General features: G+C 43.4%; 1 protein-coding gene across 1 annotated transcript in view; it reads right to left on the bottom strand.

Moving 5' to 3' along the window:
* The window catches only part of ank3b (ankyrin 3b), a gene marked incomplete at its 3' end in the record, with an annotated part of 393,887 nt that overhangs the window by 93,221 nt on the left and 279,988 nt on the right, over positions 1–20,678 (bottom strand). Inside the window, 4 exon segments of the mRNA XM_084323081.1 lie at positions 344–440; positions 2,509–2,716; positions 17,172–17,383; positions 20,462–20,616. Of these exon segments, the coding sequence (XP_084179207.1) occupies positions 344–440; positions 2,509–2,716; positions 17,172–17,383; positions 20,462–20,616 (672 nt within the window).

A 20,678-nucleotide genomic window follows, 5' to 3' on the forward strand; every position in this document is an offset into this window, starting at 1 on the left:
TAGAGAGAGAGAGAAGAGAGAGAGAGAGAGAGAGAGAGAGAGAGAGAGAGAGAGAGAGAGAGAGAGAAATACGAGAGGGAGAGAGATGATTCATTATTATTAATTAATTATTATTTTTATCTTTTTTCTTTGTACTTATTCATTGTAGGCTACTTTTATTCTTTGTACTTACTACTTAGTACTTATTCATTGTAGGCTACTTTTCTTCTTTGTACTTATTCATTGTAGGCTACTTTTATTCTTTGTATTTATGTACTTGTTCTTTGTCAGAGCATGTTGTACCTAGGTTACGGTTAGGGGTCATGGTTAGGGTCAGGGATCATGGTTAGGATCAGGGTTGTACCTAGCGGAAACATTTGTGGTGAAGGAGACACAGTCATTGATGAAAGTGAGAGGAGTCGTGCCTGTGATGTCCTCCCACTGGGCTGGAGATGTCCCCCCTGCAAGACAACCAGTCACATCAAAATCAATAGAAGATGTTCCTCCTGCAAGAACATCAGTCACATCAACATCAACAGGAGATGTTCCTCCTGCAAGAACATCAGTCACATCAACATCAACAGATGTTCTTCCTGCAAGAACATCAGTCACATCAACATCAACAGATGTTCCTCCTGCAAGAACATCAGTCACATCAACATCAACAGATGTTCCTCCTGCAAGAACATCAGTCACATCAACATCAACAGATGTTCCTCCTGCAAGAACATCAGTCACATCAACATCAATAGATGTTCCTCCTGCAAGAACATCAGTCACATCAAAGCCACCATCAGGAAAATGGCCATATCTCAAGCACCGTTTCACCTGCAGTTATGGGACTTGCATAGCAATGTTCCTTGATATGTTAATAAGTATTATCAAGCTTTGATTCTCATTGTGTAAAATATGTCAATAATGTACTTATCGACCACAGGAAAAAGGTACATATTGTACGTTATGTTATAGCCATACGTAATATATGGACATATTTACAAAAATGTACAATGTGTACATGTTACAAATAAGTAATATATTGATGTTTTCTTTTTTCTTTTACAAATAAGTACATATATTACATATTCAAACCTTGCCTTTACCTAACCCTAACCTTAACATTAACCACACTGTTACCTTAAACTAACCATAACCCTAACCATAACCTTAACTCTAACTTTCTATCTTAACCGTAACCATTAAACATTAAAACAAACCATCATCATAGTATTGCTGTGTGTGTATCAGGGTGGTTTAGTCTTGTGGTGAGAGCTGTGTTTGTATCAGGGTGGTGGGTGGTTTAGTCTTGTGGTGAGAGCTGTGTTTGTATCAGGGTGGTGGGTGGTTTAGTCTTGTGGTGAGAGCTGTGTTTGTATCAGGGTGGTGGGTGGTTTAGTCTTGTAGTGAGAGCTGTGTTTGTATCAGAGTGGTGGGTGATTTAGTCTTGTGGTGAGAGCTGTGTTTGTATCAGGGTGGTTTAGTCTTGTGGTGAGAGCTGTGTTTGTATCAGGGTGGTGGGTGGTTTAGTCTTGTGGTGAGAGCTGTGTTTGTATCAGGGTGGTGGGTGGTTTAGTCTTGTAGTGAGAGCTGTGTTTGTATCAGGGTGGTTTAGTCTTGTGGTGAGAGCTGTGTTTGTATCAGGGTGGTGGGTGGTTTAGTCTTGTAGTGAGAGCTGTGTTTGTATCAGGGTGGTGGGTGGTTTAGTCTTGTAGTGAAAGCTGTGTTTGTATCAGAGTGGTGGGTGGTTTAGTCTTGTGGTGAGAGCTGTGTTTGTATCAGGGTGGTGGGTGGTTTAGTCTTGTAGTGAGAGCTGTGTTTGTATCAGGGTGGTGGGTGGTTTAGTCTTGTAGTGAGAGCTGTGTTTGTATCAGGGTGGTGGGTGGTTTAGTCTTGTGGTGAGAGCTGTGTTTGTATCAGGGTGGTGGGTGGTTTAGTCTTGTAGTGAGAGCTGTGTTTGTATCAGGGTGGTGGGTGGTTTAGCCTTGTAGTGAAAGCTGTGTTTGTATCAGGGTGGTGAGTGGTTTAGTCTTGTAGTGAGAGCTGTGTTTGTATCAGGGTGGTGGGTGGTTTAGTCTTGTAGTGAGAGCACTCGCCTGCGACCACAACCATTGTTGGTTTGACTCCCAGTCGCGTTTCTTTTGGACTTCCGCCGATACAAAATGTAAATATATTACTTATACAATAAGTAAATAATATTACTCATGGCTATAACATAACTTACATTATGTACCCTTTTTCCCTGTGGTCGATTAGTACTTTATTTACGTTTTCTGAGGAGACCGTGTTGCATTTTGACATAATTTGGCCAAAGTTGCTTGGACCCAGCGGATGGCTATATTTGCTCCTATATTTACAGTTTGAAATCTGCTTTAATTTCATTATCAGTGTTATGCAAATATATTTCCAAATAAGTAATGCTTTCACACACACACACGCGCACACACACACACACACACACACACACACACACACACACACACACACACACACACACACACACACACACACACACACACACACACACTCTCTTACCCGTGATGCTGCATAGCAGGCGGAGACAGGGGGTGGAGTCTCCTCTGTAGCCATTGCTTACCCCCTCCCCCGACAGGGGCGGGACCGGGATGGTCATGGTGATTGGCTTGTGGAACTTCCTCCTCCGCGGCTCCACCGTGACGATGGGGCTGAATGTGGCTCGGTTCCCCAGGATCTTCTTCACCGTCTCGTCCGGCGCCGGCTGGGCCTGCAGGGTACCACCATGTCAGTCCTGCTATAGACCTGCTTCAATGTACCTGTGTTGCTAGGGAACAGCTTGGGCCTGGGGGGTAACATAGACCTGTCTCAATGTAACTCTGTTGCTAGGGAACAGCTTGGGCCTGGGGGGGGGGGGGGGTAAACCTAGACCGGTTTCAATGTAACTGTGTTGCTATGAATGAATGAATGAAAACTTTATTTAACAGATTGCAGAATGGGTACAATACAGTACGGCTCAATACACACAATTGTTAAGGGAATGCAGACCAGAGGAAGACGTTTGTCTCGTTTACATCAGGGTCCCCCATTTTCAATTCATAGTGACATTTATGACATACACAACATACATGACATCATGACATTTATGGCATAGGGACATACATGACATACAGGTATATAGTACTGTTACATTTGTGACATATATGATATGCAAATATACAGTACTGTTACTCATAGATCCTGACAGAGAGTATATACATATGATGGGGAGGATACTGTACATTAGGAGGGGGCGGGTGGGTGGGAGAGAAATATACATACGGTGGGGAGAGAATATATACATACGGTGGGGAGGAGACTGTACATTAGGGAGGGGGTGGGTGGGTGGGAGAGAAATATACATACGGTGGAGGGAGAATATATACGGTGGGGAGGAGACTGTACATTAGGAGGGGGTGGGTGGGTGGGAGAGAAATATACATACGGTGGAGGGAGAATATATACATACGGTGGGGAGGAGACTGTACATTAGGAGGGGGTGGGTGGGAGAGAAATATACATATGGTGGGGAGAGAATACATACGGTGGGGAGGAGACTGTACATTAGGAGGGGGTGGGTGGGTGGGAGAGAAATATACATACGGTGGGAAGAGAATATATACATACGGTGGGGAGGAGACTGTACATTAGGAGGGGGTGGGTGGGTGGGAGAGAAATATACATACGGTGAGGAGAGAATATATACATACGGTGGGGAGGAGACTGTCTATTAGGAGGGGGTGGGGGGGTTTGGACATTTACGGTGGCCAGTTTAGAATTGCAGCCTCCCGTAGGTGCTCTTTTAGAGCGGTTTTGAATGTGGGTAGGGATTCACATTCCTTTACAGCTTTGGGTAGGGCGTTCCACATTGATGTGGCATAATTGCGAAACGTGTTTAGTCCCTTGTTTGAGCCGAATCTGGGTTTTAACATGATTTGTTGAACTTCCTCTGGTGTTGTGGTCGTGGTATTCACTGACCTTTGGGAAGTACATGGGTACCTTAGTCGTATAGTGTATCTTGTAGACCAGGCCCATTGCAAGTTGCTGTACTCTGTTGTCTACTCTAAGCCATCCTAGGTTGTCAAAGTGGGCAGGGGTGAGGTGGGTTCTAGGAGTAAGGTCAAGTAGTAGTCTGACCAGTTTGTGAAGTTTGTAATCTTGTTTTTAGCGCCTTTGAGGTGCTTTGGTACCATGAGGTGCAAGCATAGTCGTAGTACCCTTGAATGAGTGCTCCTGCCAGAGTCTTCAGGGTATTCTTGTTTACCAGAGAGGAGATCCGGTACAAGAATCTAGTTCGTTGGTTGACTTTTTTTATTACCTTGGATGCCATTTTGTCACAGGAAAGATTTGCCTCTAGGATGGAACCCAGGTATGTAATTTCATCTTTCCTTGTGACAATATTATCACCCACTGTAACTGAGAAGCCGTCGGTCTTGCTGAGTTTGTTATTTGATCTGAAGAGAATGGACTCTGTTTTACCCAGGTGTAATGATAGTTTGTTATCAGCGAGCCAGGTGCAGATTCTGCCGAGTTCTGAGCTGAGTTTTCTTTGTATCTGTAGTGTTGTGGTCTGTATCTGTTGTGTTTCTGTTGTGTTGTGGTCTGTAGCTGTTGTGTTGTGGTCTGTATCTGTTGTGGTCTGTATCTGTTGTGTTGTGGTCTGTATCTGTTGTGCTGTGGTCTGTATCTGTTATGTTGGGGTCTGTATCTGTTGTGTTGTGGTCTGTATCTGTTGTGGTCTGTATCTGTTGTGTTGTGGTCTGTATCTGTTGTGTTGTGGTCTGTATCTGTTGTGGTCTGTATATGTTGCCTTGTGGTCTGTATCTGTTGTGGTCTGTATCTGTTGTGGTCTGTATCTGTTGTGGTCTGTATCTGTTGTGGTCTGTATCTGTTGTGGTCTGTAACTGTTATGTTGTGGTCTGTATCTGTTGTGTTGTGGTCTGTATCTGTTGTGGTCTGTATCTGTTGTGTTGTGGTCTGTATCTGTTGTGTTGTGGTCTGTATCTGTTGTGGTCTGTATATGTTGTGTTGTGGTCTGTATCTGTTGTGGTCTGTATCTGGTGGTATGTATCTGTTGTGTTGTGGTCTGTATCTGTTGTGGTCTGTAACTGTTATGTTGTGGTCTGTATCTGTTGCGTTGTGGTCTGTATCTGTTGTGGTCTGTATCTGTTGTGGTCTGTATATGTTGTGGTCTGTATCTGTTGTGGTCTGTAACTGTTATGTTGTGGTCTGTATCTGTTGTGTTGTGGTCTGTATCTGTTGTGTTGTGGTCTGTATATGTTGTGGTCTGTATCTGTTGTGTTGTGGTATGTATCTGTTGTGGTCTGTATCTGTTGTGGTCTGTATCTGTTGTGTTGTGGTCTGTATCTGTTGTGGTCTGTAACTGTTATGTTGTGGTCTGTATATGTTGTGTTGTGGTCTGTATCTGTTGTGGTCTGTATCTGTTGTGTTCTGTATCTGTTGTGGTCTGTATCTGTTGTGTTGTGGTCTGTATCTGTTGTGGTCTGTATCTGTTGTGGTCTGTATCTGTTGTGTTGTGGTCTGTAACTGTTGTGTTGTGGTCTGTATCTGTTGTGTTGTGGTCTGTATCTGTTGTGGTCTGTATCTGTTGTGTTGTGGTCTGTATCTGTTGTGGTCTGTATCTGTTGTGGTCTGTATCTGTTGTCTTGTGGTCTGTATATGTTGTGTTGTGGTCTGTATATGTTGTGGTCTGTATCTGTTATGTTGTGGTCTGTATCTGTTGTGGTCTGTATATGTTGTGGTCTGTATCTGTTGTGTTGTGGTCTGTATCTGTTGTGTTGTGGTCTGTATCTGTTGTGGTGTGTATCTGTTGTGTTGTGGTCTGTATCTGTTGTGGTCTGTATCTGTTGTCCTGTGGTCTGTTTCTGTTGCGTTGTGGTCTGTATCTGTTGTGTTGTGGTCTGTATATGTTGTGGTCTGTATCTGTTATGTTGTGGTCTGTATCTGTTGTGGTCTGTATCTGTTGTGGTCTGTATCTGTTGTGTTGTGGTCTGTATCTGTTGTGTTGTGGTCTGTATCTGTTGTGTTGTGGTCTGTATCTGTTGTGGTCTGTATCTGTTGTGGTCTGTATCTGTTGTGTTGTGGTATGTATCTGTTGTGGTCTGTATCTGTTGTGTTGTGTATCTGTTGTGGTCTGTATCTGTTGTGTTGTGTATCTGCTGTGGTCTGTATCTGTTGGGTTGTGGTCTGTATATGTTGTGTTGTGGTCTGTATCTGTTGTGTTGTGGTCTGTATCTGTTGGGTTGTGGTCTGTATCTGTTGTGGTGTGGTCTGTATCTGTTGTGTTGTGGTCTGTATCTGTTGTGATCTGTATCTGTTGTGGTCTGTATCTGTTGTGTTGTGGTCTGTATCTGTTGTGTTGTGGTCTGTATCTGTTGTGTTGTGGTCTGTATCTGTTGTGGTCTGTATATGTTGTGTTGTGGTCTGTATCTGCTGTGGTCTGTATCTGTTGTGGTCTGTATATGTTGTCTTGTGGTCTGTATATGTTGTGTTGTGGTCTGTATCTGCTGTGTTGTGGTCTGTATCTGTTGTGGTCTGTATCTGTTATGTTGTGGTCTGTATCTGTTGTGGTCTGTATCTGTTGTGTTGTGGTCTGTATCTGTTATGTTGTGGTCTGTATCTGTTGTGGTCTGTATCTGTTGTGGTCTGAATCTGTTGTGTTGTGGTCTGTATCTGTTGTGGTCTGTATCTGTTGTGGTCTGAATCTGTTGTGTTGTGGTCTGTATCTGTTGTGGTCTGTATCTGTTGTGTTGTGGTCTGTATCTGTTGTGTTGTGGTCCTTATCTGTTGTGGTCCTTATCTGTTGTGAACTGTATCTGTTGTGTTGTGGTCTGTAACTGTTGTGTTGTGGTCTGTATCTGTTGTGGTCTGTATCTGTTGTGTTGTGGTCTGTAACTGTTGTGTTGTGGTCTGTATCTGTTGTGGTCTGTATCTGTTGTGTTGTGGTCTGTATCTGTTGTGTTGTGGTCTGTATCTGTTGTGGTCTGTATCTGTTGTGTTGTGGTCTGTATCTGTTGTGGTCTGTATCTGTTGTGGTCTGTATCTGCTGTGGTCTGTATCTGTTGGGTTGTGGTCTGTATATGTTGTGTTGTGGTCTGTATCTGTTGTGTTGTGGTCTGTATCTGTTGGGTTGTGGTCTGTATCTGTTGTGGTCTGTATCTGTTGTGTTGTGGTCTGTATCTGTTGTGGTCTGTATCTGTTGTCCTGTGGTCTGTATCTGTTGTGTTGTGGTCTGTATCTGTTGTGGTCTGTATCTGTTGTGGTCTGTATCTGTTGTGGTCTGTATCTGTTGTGTTGTGGTCTGTATCTGTTGTGTTGTGGTCTGTATCTGTTGTGGTGTGGTCTGTATCTGTTGTGTTGTGGTCTGTATCTGTTGTGATCTGTATCTGTTGTGGTCTGTATCTGTTGTGTTGTGGTCTGTATCTGTTGTGTTGTGGTCTGTATCTGTTGTGTTGTGGTCTGTATCTGTTGTGGTCTGTATATGTTGTCTTGTGGTCTGTATCTGCTGTGGTCTGTATCTGTTGTGGTCTGTATATGTTGTCTTGTGGTCTGTATATGTTGTGTTGTGGTCTGTATCTGCTGTGTTGTGGTCTGTATCTGTTGTGGTCTGTATCTGTTATGTTGTGGTCTGTATCTGTTGTGGTCTGTATCTGTTGTGTTGTGGTCTGTATCTGTTATGTTGTGGTCTGTATCTGTTGTGGTCTGTATCTGTTGTGTTGTGGTCTGTATCTGTTGTGGTCTGTATCTGTTGTGTTGTGGTCTGTATCTGTTGTGGTCTGTATCTGTTGTCTTGTGGTCTGTATCTGTTGTGTTGTGGTCTGTATCTGTTGTGGTCTGTATATGTTGTGGTCTGTATCTGTTATGTTGTGGTCTGTATCTGTTGTGGTCTGTATCTGTTGTGTTGTGGTCTGTATCTGTTGTGTTGTGGTCTGTATCTGTTGTGTTGTGGTCTGTATCTGTTGTGTTGTGGTCTGTATCTGTTGTGTTGTGGTCTGTATCTGTAGTGTTGTGGTCTGTATCTGTTGTGGTCTGTATCTGTTTTGGTCTGAATATGTTGTGTTGTGGTCTGTATCTGTTGTGTTGTGGTCTGTATCTGTTGTGTTGTGGTCTGTATCTGTTGTGGTCTGTATCTGTTGTGGTCTGTATCTGTTGTGGTCTGTATCTGTTGGGTTGTGGTGTGTATCTGTTGTGTTGTGGTCTGTATCTGTTGTGTTGTGGTCTGTATCTGTTGTGGTCTGTATCTGTTGTGTTGTGGTCTGTATCTGTTGTGGTCTGTATATGTTGTGGTCTGTATCTGTTGTGGTCTGTATCTGTTGTGTTGTGGTCTGTATCTGTTGTGGTCTGTATCTGTTGTGTTGTGGTCTGTATCTGTTGTGGTCTGTATCTGTTGTGTTGTGGTCTGTATCTGTTGTGGTCTGTATCTGTTGTGTTGTGGTCTGTATCTGTTGTGTTGTGGTATGTATCTGTTGTGGTGTGGTCTGTATCTGTTGTGTTGTGGTCTGTATCTGTTGTGATCTGTATCTGTTGTGGTCTGTATCTGTTGTGTTGTGGTCTGTAACTGTTGTGTTGTGGTCTGTATATGTTGTGTTGTGGTCTGTATCTGTTGTGGTCTGTATCTGTTGTGGTCTATATCTGTTGTGTTGTGGTCTGTATCTGTTGTGGTCTGTATCTGTTGTGTTGTGGTCTGTATCTGTTGTGGTCTGTATCTGTTGTGGTCTGTATCTGTTGTGGTCTGAATCTGTTGTGTTGTGGTCTGTATCTGTTGTGGTCTGTATCTGTTGTGTTGTGGTCTGTATCTGTTGTGTTGTGGTCCTTATCTGTTGTGGTCCTTATCTGTTGTGAACTGTATCTGTTGTGTTGTGGTCTGTAACTGTTGTGTTGTGGTCTGTATCTGTTGTGGTCTGTATCTGTTGTGTTGTGGTCTGTAACTGTTGTGTTGTGGTCTGTATATGTTGTGGTCTGTATCTGTTGTGTTGTGGTCTGTATCTGTTGTGTTGTGGTCTGTATCTGTTGTGGTCTGTATCTGTTGTGTTGTGTATCTGTTGTGGTCTGTATCTGTTGTGTTGTGTATCTGTTGTGGTCTGTATCTGTTGTGGTCTGTATCTGTTGTGTTGTGGTCTGTATCTGTTGTGGTCTGTATCTGTTGTTGTCTGTAACTGTTATGTTGTGGTCTGTATCTGTTGTGGTCTGTATCTGTTGTGGTCTGTATCTGTTGTTGTCTGTAACTGTTGTGTTGTGGTCTGTATCTGTTGTGGTCTGTATCTGTTGTGATCTGTAACTGTTGTGTTGTGGTCTGTATCTGTTGTGTTGTGGTCTGTATCTGTTGTGGTCTGTATCTGTTGTGGTCTGTATCTGTTGTGTTGTGGTCTGTATCTGTTGTGGTCTGTAACTGTTATGTTGTGGTCTGTATATGTTGTGTTGTGGTCTGTATCTGTTGTGGTCTGTATCTGTTGTGTTCTGTATCTGTTGTGGTCTGTATCTGTTGTGTTGTGGTCTGTATCTGTTGTGGTCTGTATCTGTTGTGTTGTGGTCTGTAACTGTTGTGTTGTGGTCTGTATCTGTTGTGGTCTGTATCTGTTGTGGTCTGTATCTGTTGTGTTGTGGTCTGTATCTGTTGTGTTCTGTATCTGTTGTGTTGTGGTCTGTATCTGTTGTGTTGTGGTCTGTATCTGTTGTGGTCTGTATCTGTTATGTTGTGGTCTGTATCTGTTGTGGTCTGTATCTGTTGTGTTGTGGTCTGTATCTGTTGTGGTCTGTATCTGTTGTGTTGATGTCTGTATCTGTTGTGTTGTGGTCTGTATCTGTTGTGGTCTGTATCTGTTGTGGTCTGTATCTGTTGTGGTCTGTATCTGTTGTGTTGTGGTCTGTATCTGTTGTGATCTGTATCTGTTGTGGTCTGTATCTGTTGTGGTCTGTAAATGTTATGTTGTGGTCTGTATCTGTTGTGTTGTGGTCTGTATCTGTTGTGGTCTGTATCTGTTGTGTTGTGGTCTGCATCTGTTGTGGTCTGTATCTGTTGTGGTCTGTATCTGTTGTGGTCTGTATCTGTTGGGTTGTGGTCTGTATCTGTTGTGTTGTGGTCTGTATCTGTTGTGGTCTGTATCTGTTGTGTTGTGGTCTGTATCTGTTGTGGTCTGTATCTGTTGTGTTGTGGTCTGTATCTGTTGTGGTCTGTATCTGTTGTGTTGTGGTCTGTATCTGTTGTGTTGTGGTATGTATCTGTTGTGGTGTGGTCTGTATCTGTTGTGTTGTGGTCTGTATCTGTTGTGATCTGTATCTGTTGTGGTCTGTATCTGTTGTGTTGTGGTCTGTAACTGTTGTGTTGTGGTCTGTATATGTTGTGTTGTGGTCTGTATCTGTTGTGGTCTGTATCTGTTGTGGTCTATATCTGTTGTGTTGTGGTCTGTATCTGTTGTGGTCTGTATCTGTTGTGTTGTGGTCTGTATCTGTTGTGGTCTGTATCTGTTGTGGTCTGTATCTGTTGTGTTGTGGTCTGTATCTGTTATGTTGTGGTCTGTATCTGTTGTGGTCTGTATCTGTTGTGGTCTGTATCTGTTGTGTTGTGGTCTGTATCTGTTGTGATCTGTATCTGTTGTGGTCTGTATCTGTTGTGGTCTGTAAATGTTATGTTGTGGTCTGTATCTGTTGTGTTGTGGTCTGTATCTGTTGTGGTCTGTATCTGTTGTGTTGTGGTCTGTATCTGTTGTGATCTGTATCTGTTGTGGTCTGTATCTGTTGTGTTGTGGTCTGTATCTGTTGTGTTGTGGTCTGTATCTGGTGTGGTCTGTATCTGTTGTGGTCTGTATCTGTTGTGTTGTGGTCTGTAACTGTTGTGTTGTGGTCTGTATCTGTTGTGTTGTGGTCTGTATCTGTTGTGGTCTGTATCTTTTGTGGTCTGTATCTGTTGTGGTCTGTATCTGTTGTGTTGTGGTCTGTATCTGTTATGTTGTGGTCTGTATCTGTTGTGGTCTGTATCTGTTGTGGTCTGTAACTGTTCTGTTGTGGTCTGTATCTGTTGTGTTGTAGTCTGTATCTGTTGTGGTCTGTATCTGTTGTGTTGTGGTCTGTATCTGTTGTGTTGTGGTCTGTATCTGTTGTGGTCTGTATCTGTTGTGTTGTGGTCTGTATCTGTTGTGGTCTGTATCTGTTGTGTTGTGGTCTGTATCTGTTGTGTTGTGGTCTGTATCTGTTGTTGGCTGTAACTGTTATGTTGTGGTCTGTATCTGTTGTATTGTGGTCTGTATCTGTTGTGGTCTGTATCTGTAGTGGTCTGTATCTGTTGTGTTGTGGTCTGTATCTGTTGTGTTGTGGTCTGTATCTGTTGTTGGCTGTAACTGTTATGTTGTGGTCTGTATCTGTTGTGTTGTGGTCTGTATCTGTTGTGGTCTGTATCTGTTGTGGTCTGTATCTGTTATGTTGTGGTCTGTATCTGTTGTGTTGTGGTCTGTATCTGTTGTGGTCTGTATCTGTAGTGGTCTGTATCTGTTGTGGTCTGTATCTGTTGTGGTCTGTATCTGTTGTGTTGTGGTCTGTATCTGTTGTGGTCTGTGTCTGTTGTGTTGTGGTCTGTATCTGTTGTGGTCTGTATCTGTTGTGTTGTGGTCTGTATCTGTTGTGTTGTGGTCTGTAACTGTTGTGTTGTGGTCTGTATCTGTTGTGTTGTGTATCTGTTGTGGTCTGTATCTGTTGTGTTGTGGTCTGTATCTGTTGTGGTCTGTATCTGTTGTGTTGTGGTCTGCATCTGTTGTGTTGTGGTCTGTATCTGTTGTGGTCTGTATCTGTTGTGTTGTGGTCTGTATCTGTTGTGGTCTGTATCTGTTGTGTTGTGGTCTGTATCTGTTGTGGTCTGTATCTGTTGTGTTGTGGTCTGTATCTGTTGTTGTCTGTAACTGTTATGTTGTGGTCTGTATCTGTTGTGTTGTGGTCTGTATCTGTTGTGATCTGTATCTGTTGTGGTCTGTATCTGTTGTGTTGTGGTCTGTATCTGTTGTGATCTGTATCTGTAACTGTTGTGTTGTGGTCTGTATCTGTTGTGTTGTGGTCTGTATCTGTTGTGGTCTGTATTTGTTGTGGTCTGTATCTGTTGTGTTGTGTATCTGTTGTGGTCTGTATCTGTTGTGTTGTGGTCTGTATCTGTTGTGGTCTGTATCTGTTGTGTTGTGGTCTGCATCTGTTGTGTTGTGGTCTGTATCTGTTGTGGTCTGTATCTGTTGTGTTGTGGTCTGTATCTGTTGTGGTCTGTATCTGTTGTGTTGTGGTCTGTATCTGTTGTGTTGTGGTCTGTATCTGTTGTGGTCTGTATCTGTTGTGTTGTGGTCTGTATCTGTTGTTGTATGTAACTGTTATGTTGTGGTCTGTATCTGTTGTGTTGTGGTCTGTATCTGTTGTGATCTGTATCTGTTGTGGTCTGTATCTGTTGTGGTCTGTATCTGTTGTGTTGTGGTCTGTAACTGTTGTGTTGTGGTCTGTATCTGGTGTGGTCTGTATCTGTTGTGGTCTGTATCTGTTGTGGTCTGTATCTGTTGTGTTGTGGTCTGTAACTGTTGTGTTGTGGTCTGTATCTGTTGTGTTGTGGTCTGTATCTGTTGTGGTCTCTATCTGTTGTGGTCTGTATCTGTTGTGTTGTGGTCTGTAACTGCTGTGTTGTGGTCTGTATCTGTTGTGTTGTGGTCTGTATCTGTTGTGGTCTGTATCTGTTGTGGTCTGTACCTGTTATGTTGTGGTCTGTATCTGTTGTGTTGTGGTCTGTATCTGTTGTGGTCTGTATCTGTTGTGTTGTGGTCTGTATCTGTTGTGTTGTGGTCTGTATCTGTTGTGGTCTGTATCTGTTGTGTTGTGGTCTGTATCTGTTGTGGTCTCTATCTGTTGTGTTGTGGTCTGTATCTGTTGTGTTGTGGTCTGTATCTGTTGTGGTCTGTATCTGTTGTGTTGTGGTCTGTATCTGTTGTGGTCTGTATCTGTTGTGTTGTGGTCTGTATCTGTTGTGGTCTGTATCTGTTGTGGTGTGGTCTGTATCTGTTGTGTTGTGGTCTGTATCTGTTGTGGTCTGTATCTGTTGTGTTGTGGTCTGTATCTGTTGTGGTCTGTATCTGTTGTGTTGTGGTCTGTATCTGTTGTGTTGTGGTCTGTGTCTGTTGTGTTGTGGTCTGTATCTGTTGTGGTCTGTATATGTATCTGTTGTGGTCTGTATCTGTTGTGGTCTGTATCTGTTGTGTTGTGGTCTGTATCTGTTGTGTTGTGGTCTGTATCTGTTGTGTTGTGGTCTGTATCTGTTGTGTTGTGGTCTGTATCTGTTATGTTGTGGTCTGTATCTGTTGTGGTCTGTCTCTGTTTTGTTGTGGTCTGTATCTGTTGTGGTCTGTATCTGTTGTGGTCTGTATCTGTTGTGTTGTGGTCTGTATCTGTTGTGGTCTGTATATGTATCTGTTGTAGTCTGTATCTGTTGTGGTCTGTATCTGTTGTGTTGTGTATCTGTTGTGGTCTGTATCTGTTGTGTTGTGGTCTGTATCTGTTGTGGTCTGTATCTGTTGTGTTGTGGTCTGTATCTGTTGTGTTGTGGTCTGTATCTGTTGTGTTGTGGTCTGTATCTGTTATGTTGTGGTCTGTATCTGTTGTGTTGTGGTCTGTATCTGTTGTGTTGTGGTCTGTATCTGTTGTGTTGTGGTCTGTATCTGTTGTGTTGTGGTCTGTGTCTGTTGTGTTGTGGTCTGTATCTGTTGTGGTCTGTATCTGTTGTGTTGTGGTCTGTATCTGTTGTGTTGTGGTCTGTATCTGTTGTGTTGTGGTCTGTATCTGTTGTGGTCTGTATATGTATCTGTTGTGGTCTGTATCTGTTGTGGTCTGTATCTGTTGTGTTGTGGTCTGTACCTGTTGTGTTGTGGTCTGTATCTGTTGTGGTCTGTATCTGTTGTGTTGTGGTCTGTATCTGTTGTGTTGTGGTCTGTATCTGTTGTGTTGTGGTCTGTATCTGTTATGTTGTGGTCTGTATCTGTTGTGGTCTGTATCTGTTTTGTTGTGGTCTGTATCTGTTGTGGTCTGTATCTGTTGTGGTCTGTATCTGTTGTGTTGTGGTCTGTATCTGTTGTGGTCTGTATATGTATCTGTTGTAGTCTGTATCTGTTGTGGTCTGTATCTGTTGTGTTGTGTATCTGTTGTGGTCTGTATCTGTTATGTTGTGGTCTGTATATGTTGTGTTGTGGTCTGTATCTGTTGTGGCCTGTATCTGTTGTGTTGTGGTCTGTATCTGTTGTGTTGTGGTCTGTATATGTTGTGTTGTGGTCTGTATCTGTTATGTTGTGGTCTGTATCTGTTGTGGTCTGTATCTGTTGTGTTGTGGTCTGTATCTGGTGTGGTCTGTATCTGTTGTGGTCTGTATCTGTTGTGGTCTGTATCTGTTGTGTTGTGGTCAGTAACTGTTGTGTTGTGGTCTGTATCTGTTGTGGTCTGTATCTGTTGTGTTGTGGTCTGTAACTGTTGTGTTGTGGTCTGTATCTGTTGTGTTGTAGTCTGTATCTGTTGTGGTCTGTATCTGTTGTGTTGTGGTCTGTATCTGTTGTGGTCTGTATCTGTTGTGGTCTGTATCTGTATCTGTTGTGGTCTGTATCTGTTGTGGTCTGTATCTGTTGTGGTCTGTATCTGTTGTGTTGTGGTCTGTATCTGTTGTGTTGTGGTCTGTATCTGTTGTGTTGTGGTCTGTATCTGGTGTGGTCTGTATCTGTTGTGTTGTGGTCTGTATCTGTTGTGTTGTGGTCTGTATCTGTTGTGTTGTGGTCTGTATCTGTTGTGGTCTGTATATGTATCTGTTGTGGTCTGTATCTGTTGTGGTCTGTATCTGTTGTGTTGTGGTCTGTATCTGTTGTGTTGTGGTCTGTATCTGTTGTTGTCTGTATCTGTTGTGTTGTGGTCTGTATCTGTTGTGTTGTGGTCTGTATCTGTTGTGTTGTGGTCTGTATCTGTTGTGGTCTGTATCTGTATCTGTTGTGGTCTGTATCTGTTGTGGTCTGTATCTGTTGTGTTGTGGTCTGTATCTGTTGTGGTCTGTATATGTATCTGTTGTAGTCTGTATCTGTTGTGGTCTGTATCTGTTGTGTTGTGGTCTGTATCTGTTGTGTTGTGGTCTGTATCTGTTGTGTTGTGGTCTGTATCTGTTGTGATCTGTATCTGTTGTGGTCTGTATCTGTTGTGGTCTGTATCTGTTGTGTTGTGGTCTGTATCTGTTGTGGTCTGTATCTGTTGTGGTCTGTATCTGTTGTGGTCTGTATCTGTTGTGTTGTGGTCTGTATCTGTTGTGGTCTGTATCTGTTGTGTTGTGGTCTGTATCTGTTGTGGTCTGTATCTGTTGTGTTGTGGTCTGTATCTGTTGTGTTGTGGTCTGTATCTGTTATGTTGTGGTCTGTTTCTGTTATGTTGTGGTCTGTATCTGTTGTGGTCTGTATCTGTTGTGGTCTGTATCTGTTGTGGTCTGTATCTGTTGTGTTGTGGTCTGTATCTGTTGTGTTGTGGTCTGTATCTGTTGTGGTCTGTATCTGTTGTGGTCTGTATCTGTTGTGGTCTGTATCTGTTGTCTTGTGGTCTGTATCTGTTGTCTTGTGGTCTGTATCTGTTGTGGTCTGTATCTGTTGTGTTGTGGTCAGTATCTGTTGTGTTGTGGTCTGTATCTGCTGTGGTCTGTATCTGTATCTGTTGTAGTCTGTATCTGTTGTGGTCTGTATCTGTTGTGTTGTGGTCTGTATCTGTTGTGTTGTGGTCTGTATCTGTTGTGGTCTGTATCTGTCGTGTTGTGGTCTGTATCTGGTGTGGTCTGTATCTGTTGTGTTGTGGTCTGTATCTGTTGTGTTGTGGTCTGTATCTGTTGTGTTGTGGTCTGTATCTGTTGTGTTATGGTCTGTATCTGTTGTGTTGTGGTCTGTATCTGTTGTGGTCTGTATCTGTTATGTTGTGGTCTGTATCTGTTGTGGTCTATATCTGTTGTGTTGTGGTCTGTATCTGTTGTGTTGTGGTCTGTATCTGTTGTGGTCTGTATCTGTTGTGGTCTGTATCTGTTGTTGTCTGTAACTGTTATGTTGTGGTCTGTATCTGTTGTGTTGTGGTCTGTAGCTGTTGTGGTCTGTATCTGTTGTGGTCTGTATCTGTTGTGGTCTGTATCTGTTGTGTTGTGGTCTGTATCTGTTGTGTTGTGGTCTGTATCTGTTGTGGTCTGTATCTGTTGTGGTCTGTATCTGTTGTGGTCTGTATCTGTTGTGTTGTGGTCTGTATCTGGTGTGTTGTGGTCTGTATCTGTTGTGGTCTCTATCTGTTGTGGTCTGTATCTGTTGTGTTGTGGTCTGTATCTGTTGTGGTCTGTATCTGTTGTGGTCTGTATCTGTTGTGTTGTGGTCTGTATCTGTTGTGTTGTGGTCTGTATCTGTTGTGGTCTGTATCTGTTGTGTTGTGGTCAGTATCTGTTGTGTTGTGGTCTGTATCTGTTGTGTTGTGGTCTGTATCTGCCGTGGTCTGTATCTGTTGTGTTGTGGTCTGTATCCATTGTGTTGTGGTCTGTATCCATTGTGTTGTGGTCTGTATCCATTGTGTTGTGGTCTGTATCTGTTGTGTTGTGGTCTGTATCTGTTGTGTTGTGGTCTGGTCTGTATCTGTTGTGTTGTGGTCTGTATCTGTTGTGGTCTGTATCTGTTGTGGTCTGTATCTGTTGTGGTCTGTATCTGTTGTGGTCTGTAACTGTTGTGTTGTGGTCTGTATCTGTTGTGTTGTGGTCTGTATCTGTTATGGTCTGTATCTGTTGTGGTCTGTATCTGTTGTGTTGTGGTCTGTATCTGTTGTGTTGTGGTCTTTATCTGTTGTGTTGTGGTCTGTATCTGTTATGTTGTGGTCTGTATCTGTTGTGGTCTGTATCTGTTGTGGTCTGTATTTGTTGTGTTGTGGTCTGTATCTGTTGTGGTCTGTATCTGTTGTCTTGTGTTCTGTATCTGTTGTGTTGTGGTCTGTATCTGTCATGGTCTGTATCTGTTGTGTTGCGGTCTGTATCTGTCGTGGTCTGTATCTGTTGTGTTGCAGTCTATATCCATTGTGTTGTGGTATGTATCTCTTGTGTTGTGGTCTGTATCCATTGTATTGTGGTCTGTATCCATTGTGTTGTGGTCTGTATCTGTTATGTTGTGGTCTCCTCTCACCTGCAGTCCCACTCTGATCTTCTTAGTCAGAGCGCCCTCAGGAAAGGAGGCCTGGACCAATGGAACACTGCGGCTGCACAGAGTCCCTCCTTCCGGCCCCATCTGATTGGACTCCTGCCTGACCCGTGACACCACCGCAAAGTATTGCGGGAAATCCTTGGTGATGATGCGACAGATTCTCTTCCTGTCCATTTCCTCATTGGTGTCGAGCTCTAAATGAGAAGATGACACATTCACATCATTTAAACTGACACATTCCATACTAGATTTATAATCTTAAACTGACATGTTCACATCATAACAGATTTATACCTTAACACATTCGGGGCCAGACCCAAGAAAAGTCGGGTTAACTCGCCATGCTCTGGGCGCCAAACCCGAGAAAATCCGGGTTTTAATCGTTATTTCTTTTTCATCCATCCAGCCTGATGTTATCATTGGGAATGGGTCTGAGCTCGCAAAGGGCAAATACCGCCGCCTAACGCCTCCCGGCTGGTATTGCACATCATTGGAATCCCTCTGGCTGGGGCTGTGCATCGATCTAAAAAGTCTGGTCCAGGTTTTACTTCTCGGGCATGCATTATCGTTATAACAGATGGACTGTGGACACTCGGAGCAGCGTAGATTATGTGTTTTGGACATATAACGTTGGATCAATAAACGCGATCAATATTTGGAATGGCGATCAGGAATTGGATTAATCTTTTTGCACTACATCAGATGTAAGGTAAGGACTCTATGTTACGAATCTTGGGTTAATCCGATGTTTCTTTCACCGCCATCGGAGCGTGTGTGTGTGTGAGGTTTGCGTGGACCAAAGTATGGAGAAGCGATTTTTCAGACGCCGCTTCTGTTCGTGCACGATGACACATAATATCAATAATCTAGCATTTATTTGAAAATTGTCACTGCAGGGTGCATGTGTGTGTGAGAGGGAAATACAGAGAGATAGGCGGTGGGTCACTTTTTTTGGTGAAATTATTTTGGTGCGATCTGTTGTTGTGAATGTATAATGACATTTAAAAATTATCATCATGAGTTATGCATGTGAAATTAATTATATTTATCGTGTGCTTGTGCATGTCTTTGGAGACCTAGTTCAGAGCCAACGCGAGACGCACAGTGTCTCCTGCGCATTGCGATGCTTATGTTCTCCAGACACACACAATTCCAAATATCATTAAAGATATTTCGACTAGTCCAAATCAATAAAAAAAACAAATGAATGTAAGTATCTTTTGACGGCGGACATGGTGGTCATGTCAGTTTAACGATCGGACACATCATTCCTCCTTATGCAAAACAGCCCACGAATTTCATATTTAGGCTATTTATCATTCTTATGTATGAATAATTCATTAGATGATAGGCTTTTTAAACCAAATCTTGAACATGGGCCAATTTTTATTTGTAGAACAGACGTGAGCATTTTTTAAATATTCTTTCCGACTCATGCACAAGTATCATGCTTAAACCTTTTCTGATCTATAAAGCTGATTTTGTTTTCAGAACGTCACACAAATATTAGATTAGATTAAACTGTATTGTCAGAGAACAACTAAATCGTATGGGCAGCCTACATATTAGTCTACAGGCTGCGTAAAAGAACACACCTGATTTAGCAGGAAAAAATATATGGTAAATGGTGCATTTATATAGCAGCTTTTATCCAAATCGCTTTACAATTTATTCCTCACATTTTACCCATTCACTCACACATTCACACACCGATGGCAGAGGCTACCAAGCCAAGTGCCAACCTGCTAATCGGGAGCAGTTAGAGGTTAACTGTCTTGCTCAAGGACACTTCGACACGCTGCCCGGGAGGAGCGGGGATCAAACCGGGAACCTCCGGATTACCAGACGACTGCTCTACCTCCTGAGCCACTGTCGTCCCTGTGGCACTTAAGTTCGGCACTTCTAGACGAACAATACACCTTACTCTTAGCCGCCAGAAATTCGGGTGTCAAAGCAGCATGGGGGGGGGGGGGGGGTACAGGGGGGGGGAGGATACAGAGCTTCACATTCCTATACAGTCCAGTATCTATATACACTATAGATACAATATAAAATATAAATACAATACAATACAATATAATATAAAAACAAATATATATATATATATATATACCCCTCCTGCTGACTTGTTACAATTTGTAAGTCGCTTTGGATAAAAGCGTCAGCTAAATGTACTAAATGTAAACATACTGTATGAGGTCCTGTTGTCATTGTCTGTGGAACTTTGGAAGTTGTTGTATGTTGTTGTATCTTTGCTAACCTGACCTGCCAGATGGTCTGCTACACAGAACCCTAACCTGACCTGCCAAATGGTTTGCTACACAGAACCCTAACCTGACCTGCCAGATGGTCTGCTACACAGAACCCTAACCTGACCTGCCAGATGATCTGCTACACAGAACCCTAACCTGACCGGCCAGATGGTCTGCTACACAGAACCCTAACCGGACCTGCCAGATGATCTGTGTTAAACAGAACCCTAACCTGACCTGCCAGATGGTCTGTTAAACAGAACCCTAACCTGACCAGCCAGATGATCTGTTACACAGAACCCTAACCTGACCTGTCAGATGGTCTGCTACACAGAACCCTAACCTGACCTGCCAGATGATCTGTTACACAGAACCCTAACCTGACCTGCCAGATGGTCTGCTACACAGAACCCTAACCTGACCTGCCAGATGGTCTGCTACACAGAACCCTAACCTGACCAGCCAGATGGTTTGTTACACAGAACGCTAGCCTGACCTGCCAGATGATCTGTTACACAGAACCATCTGGGAAGTCGTCCTTTGAACCTGGAATACCTGGACGACACTTAAAAAAATACTTGGCAGGGTATCTTTCCCCCGTAGCCGCCAGTAGTTCCTCACAGGACACCGATTGGTCAGAACCACTGTGGTTCAGGCACAGGAGGATGCTGATTGGTCAGAACCACTGTGGTTCAGGCACAGGAAGATGCTGATTGGTCAGAACCACTGTGGTTCAGGTACAGGAGGATGCTGATTGGTCAGAACCACTGTGGTTCAGGTACAGGATGATGCTGATTGGTCAGAACCACTGTGGTTCAGGTACAGGAGGATGCTGATTGGTCAGAACCACTGTGGTTCAGGCACAGGCGCATAACTTGAAGCCTGACCAGATGGATTCTCAAGTGATCTTGTGAAGGCAGCTGCCATGCAACGTTATATCTTTGCACCATCGGCGCCCAGACTAACTCCTGGACATCCTTTCTCAAGATTCAGAGGACAGTCTGTTGGGTTGGGAAGTACCTTCTTCCATGCCATTGAGAAGCTGGTTGAGGTCGTCTGTCTTCAGGTCATACTGGTGTTCCTTCCACGCCTCCCCGTTGTCACTACGGAGGAAGATCAGCTCCCTCTCGTGGCCGCGCAGCGAGGCAAAGTGAGGAATCTCTACTATCACAGGCCTGAGAGGAGAGGAGAGGAGAGGAGAGGAGGGGAGAAGATAGAGGAAGAAAGAGGAGTGGAG

The sequence above is a fragment of the Notolepis coatsorum genome (genome assembly GCF_963971535.1).
Source record: "Notolepis coatsorum genome assembly, chromosome: 10".
In the NCBI taxonomy this organism is placed as follows: domain Eukaryota; kingdom Metazoa; phylum Chordata; class Actinopteri; order Aulopiformes; family Paralepididae; genus Notolepis; species Notolepis coatsorum.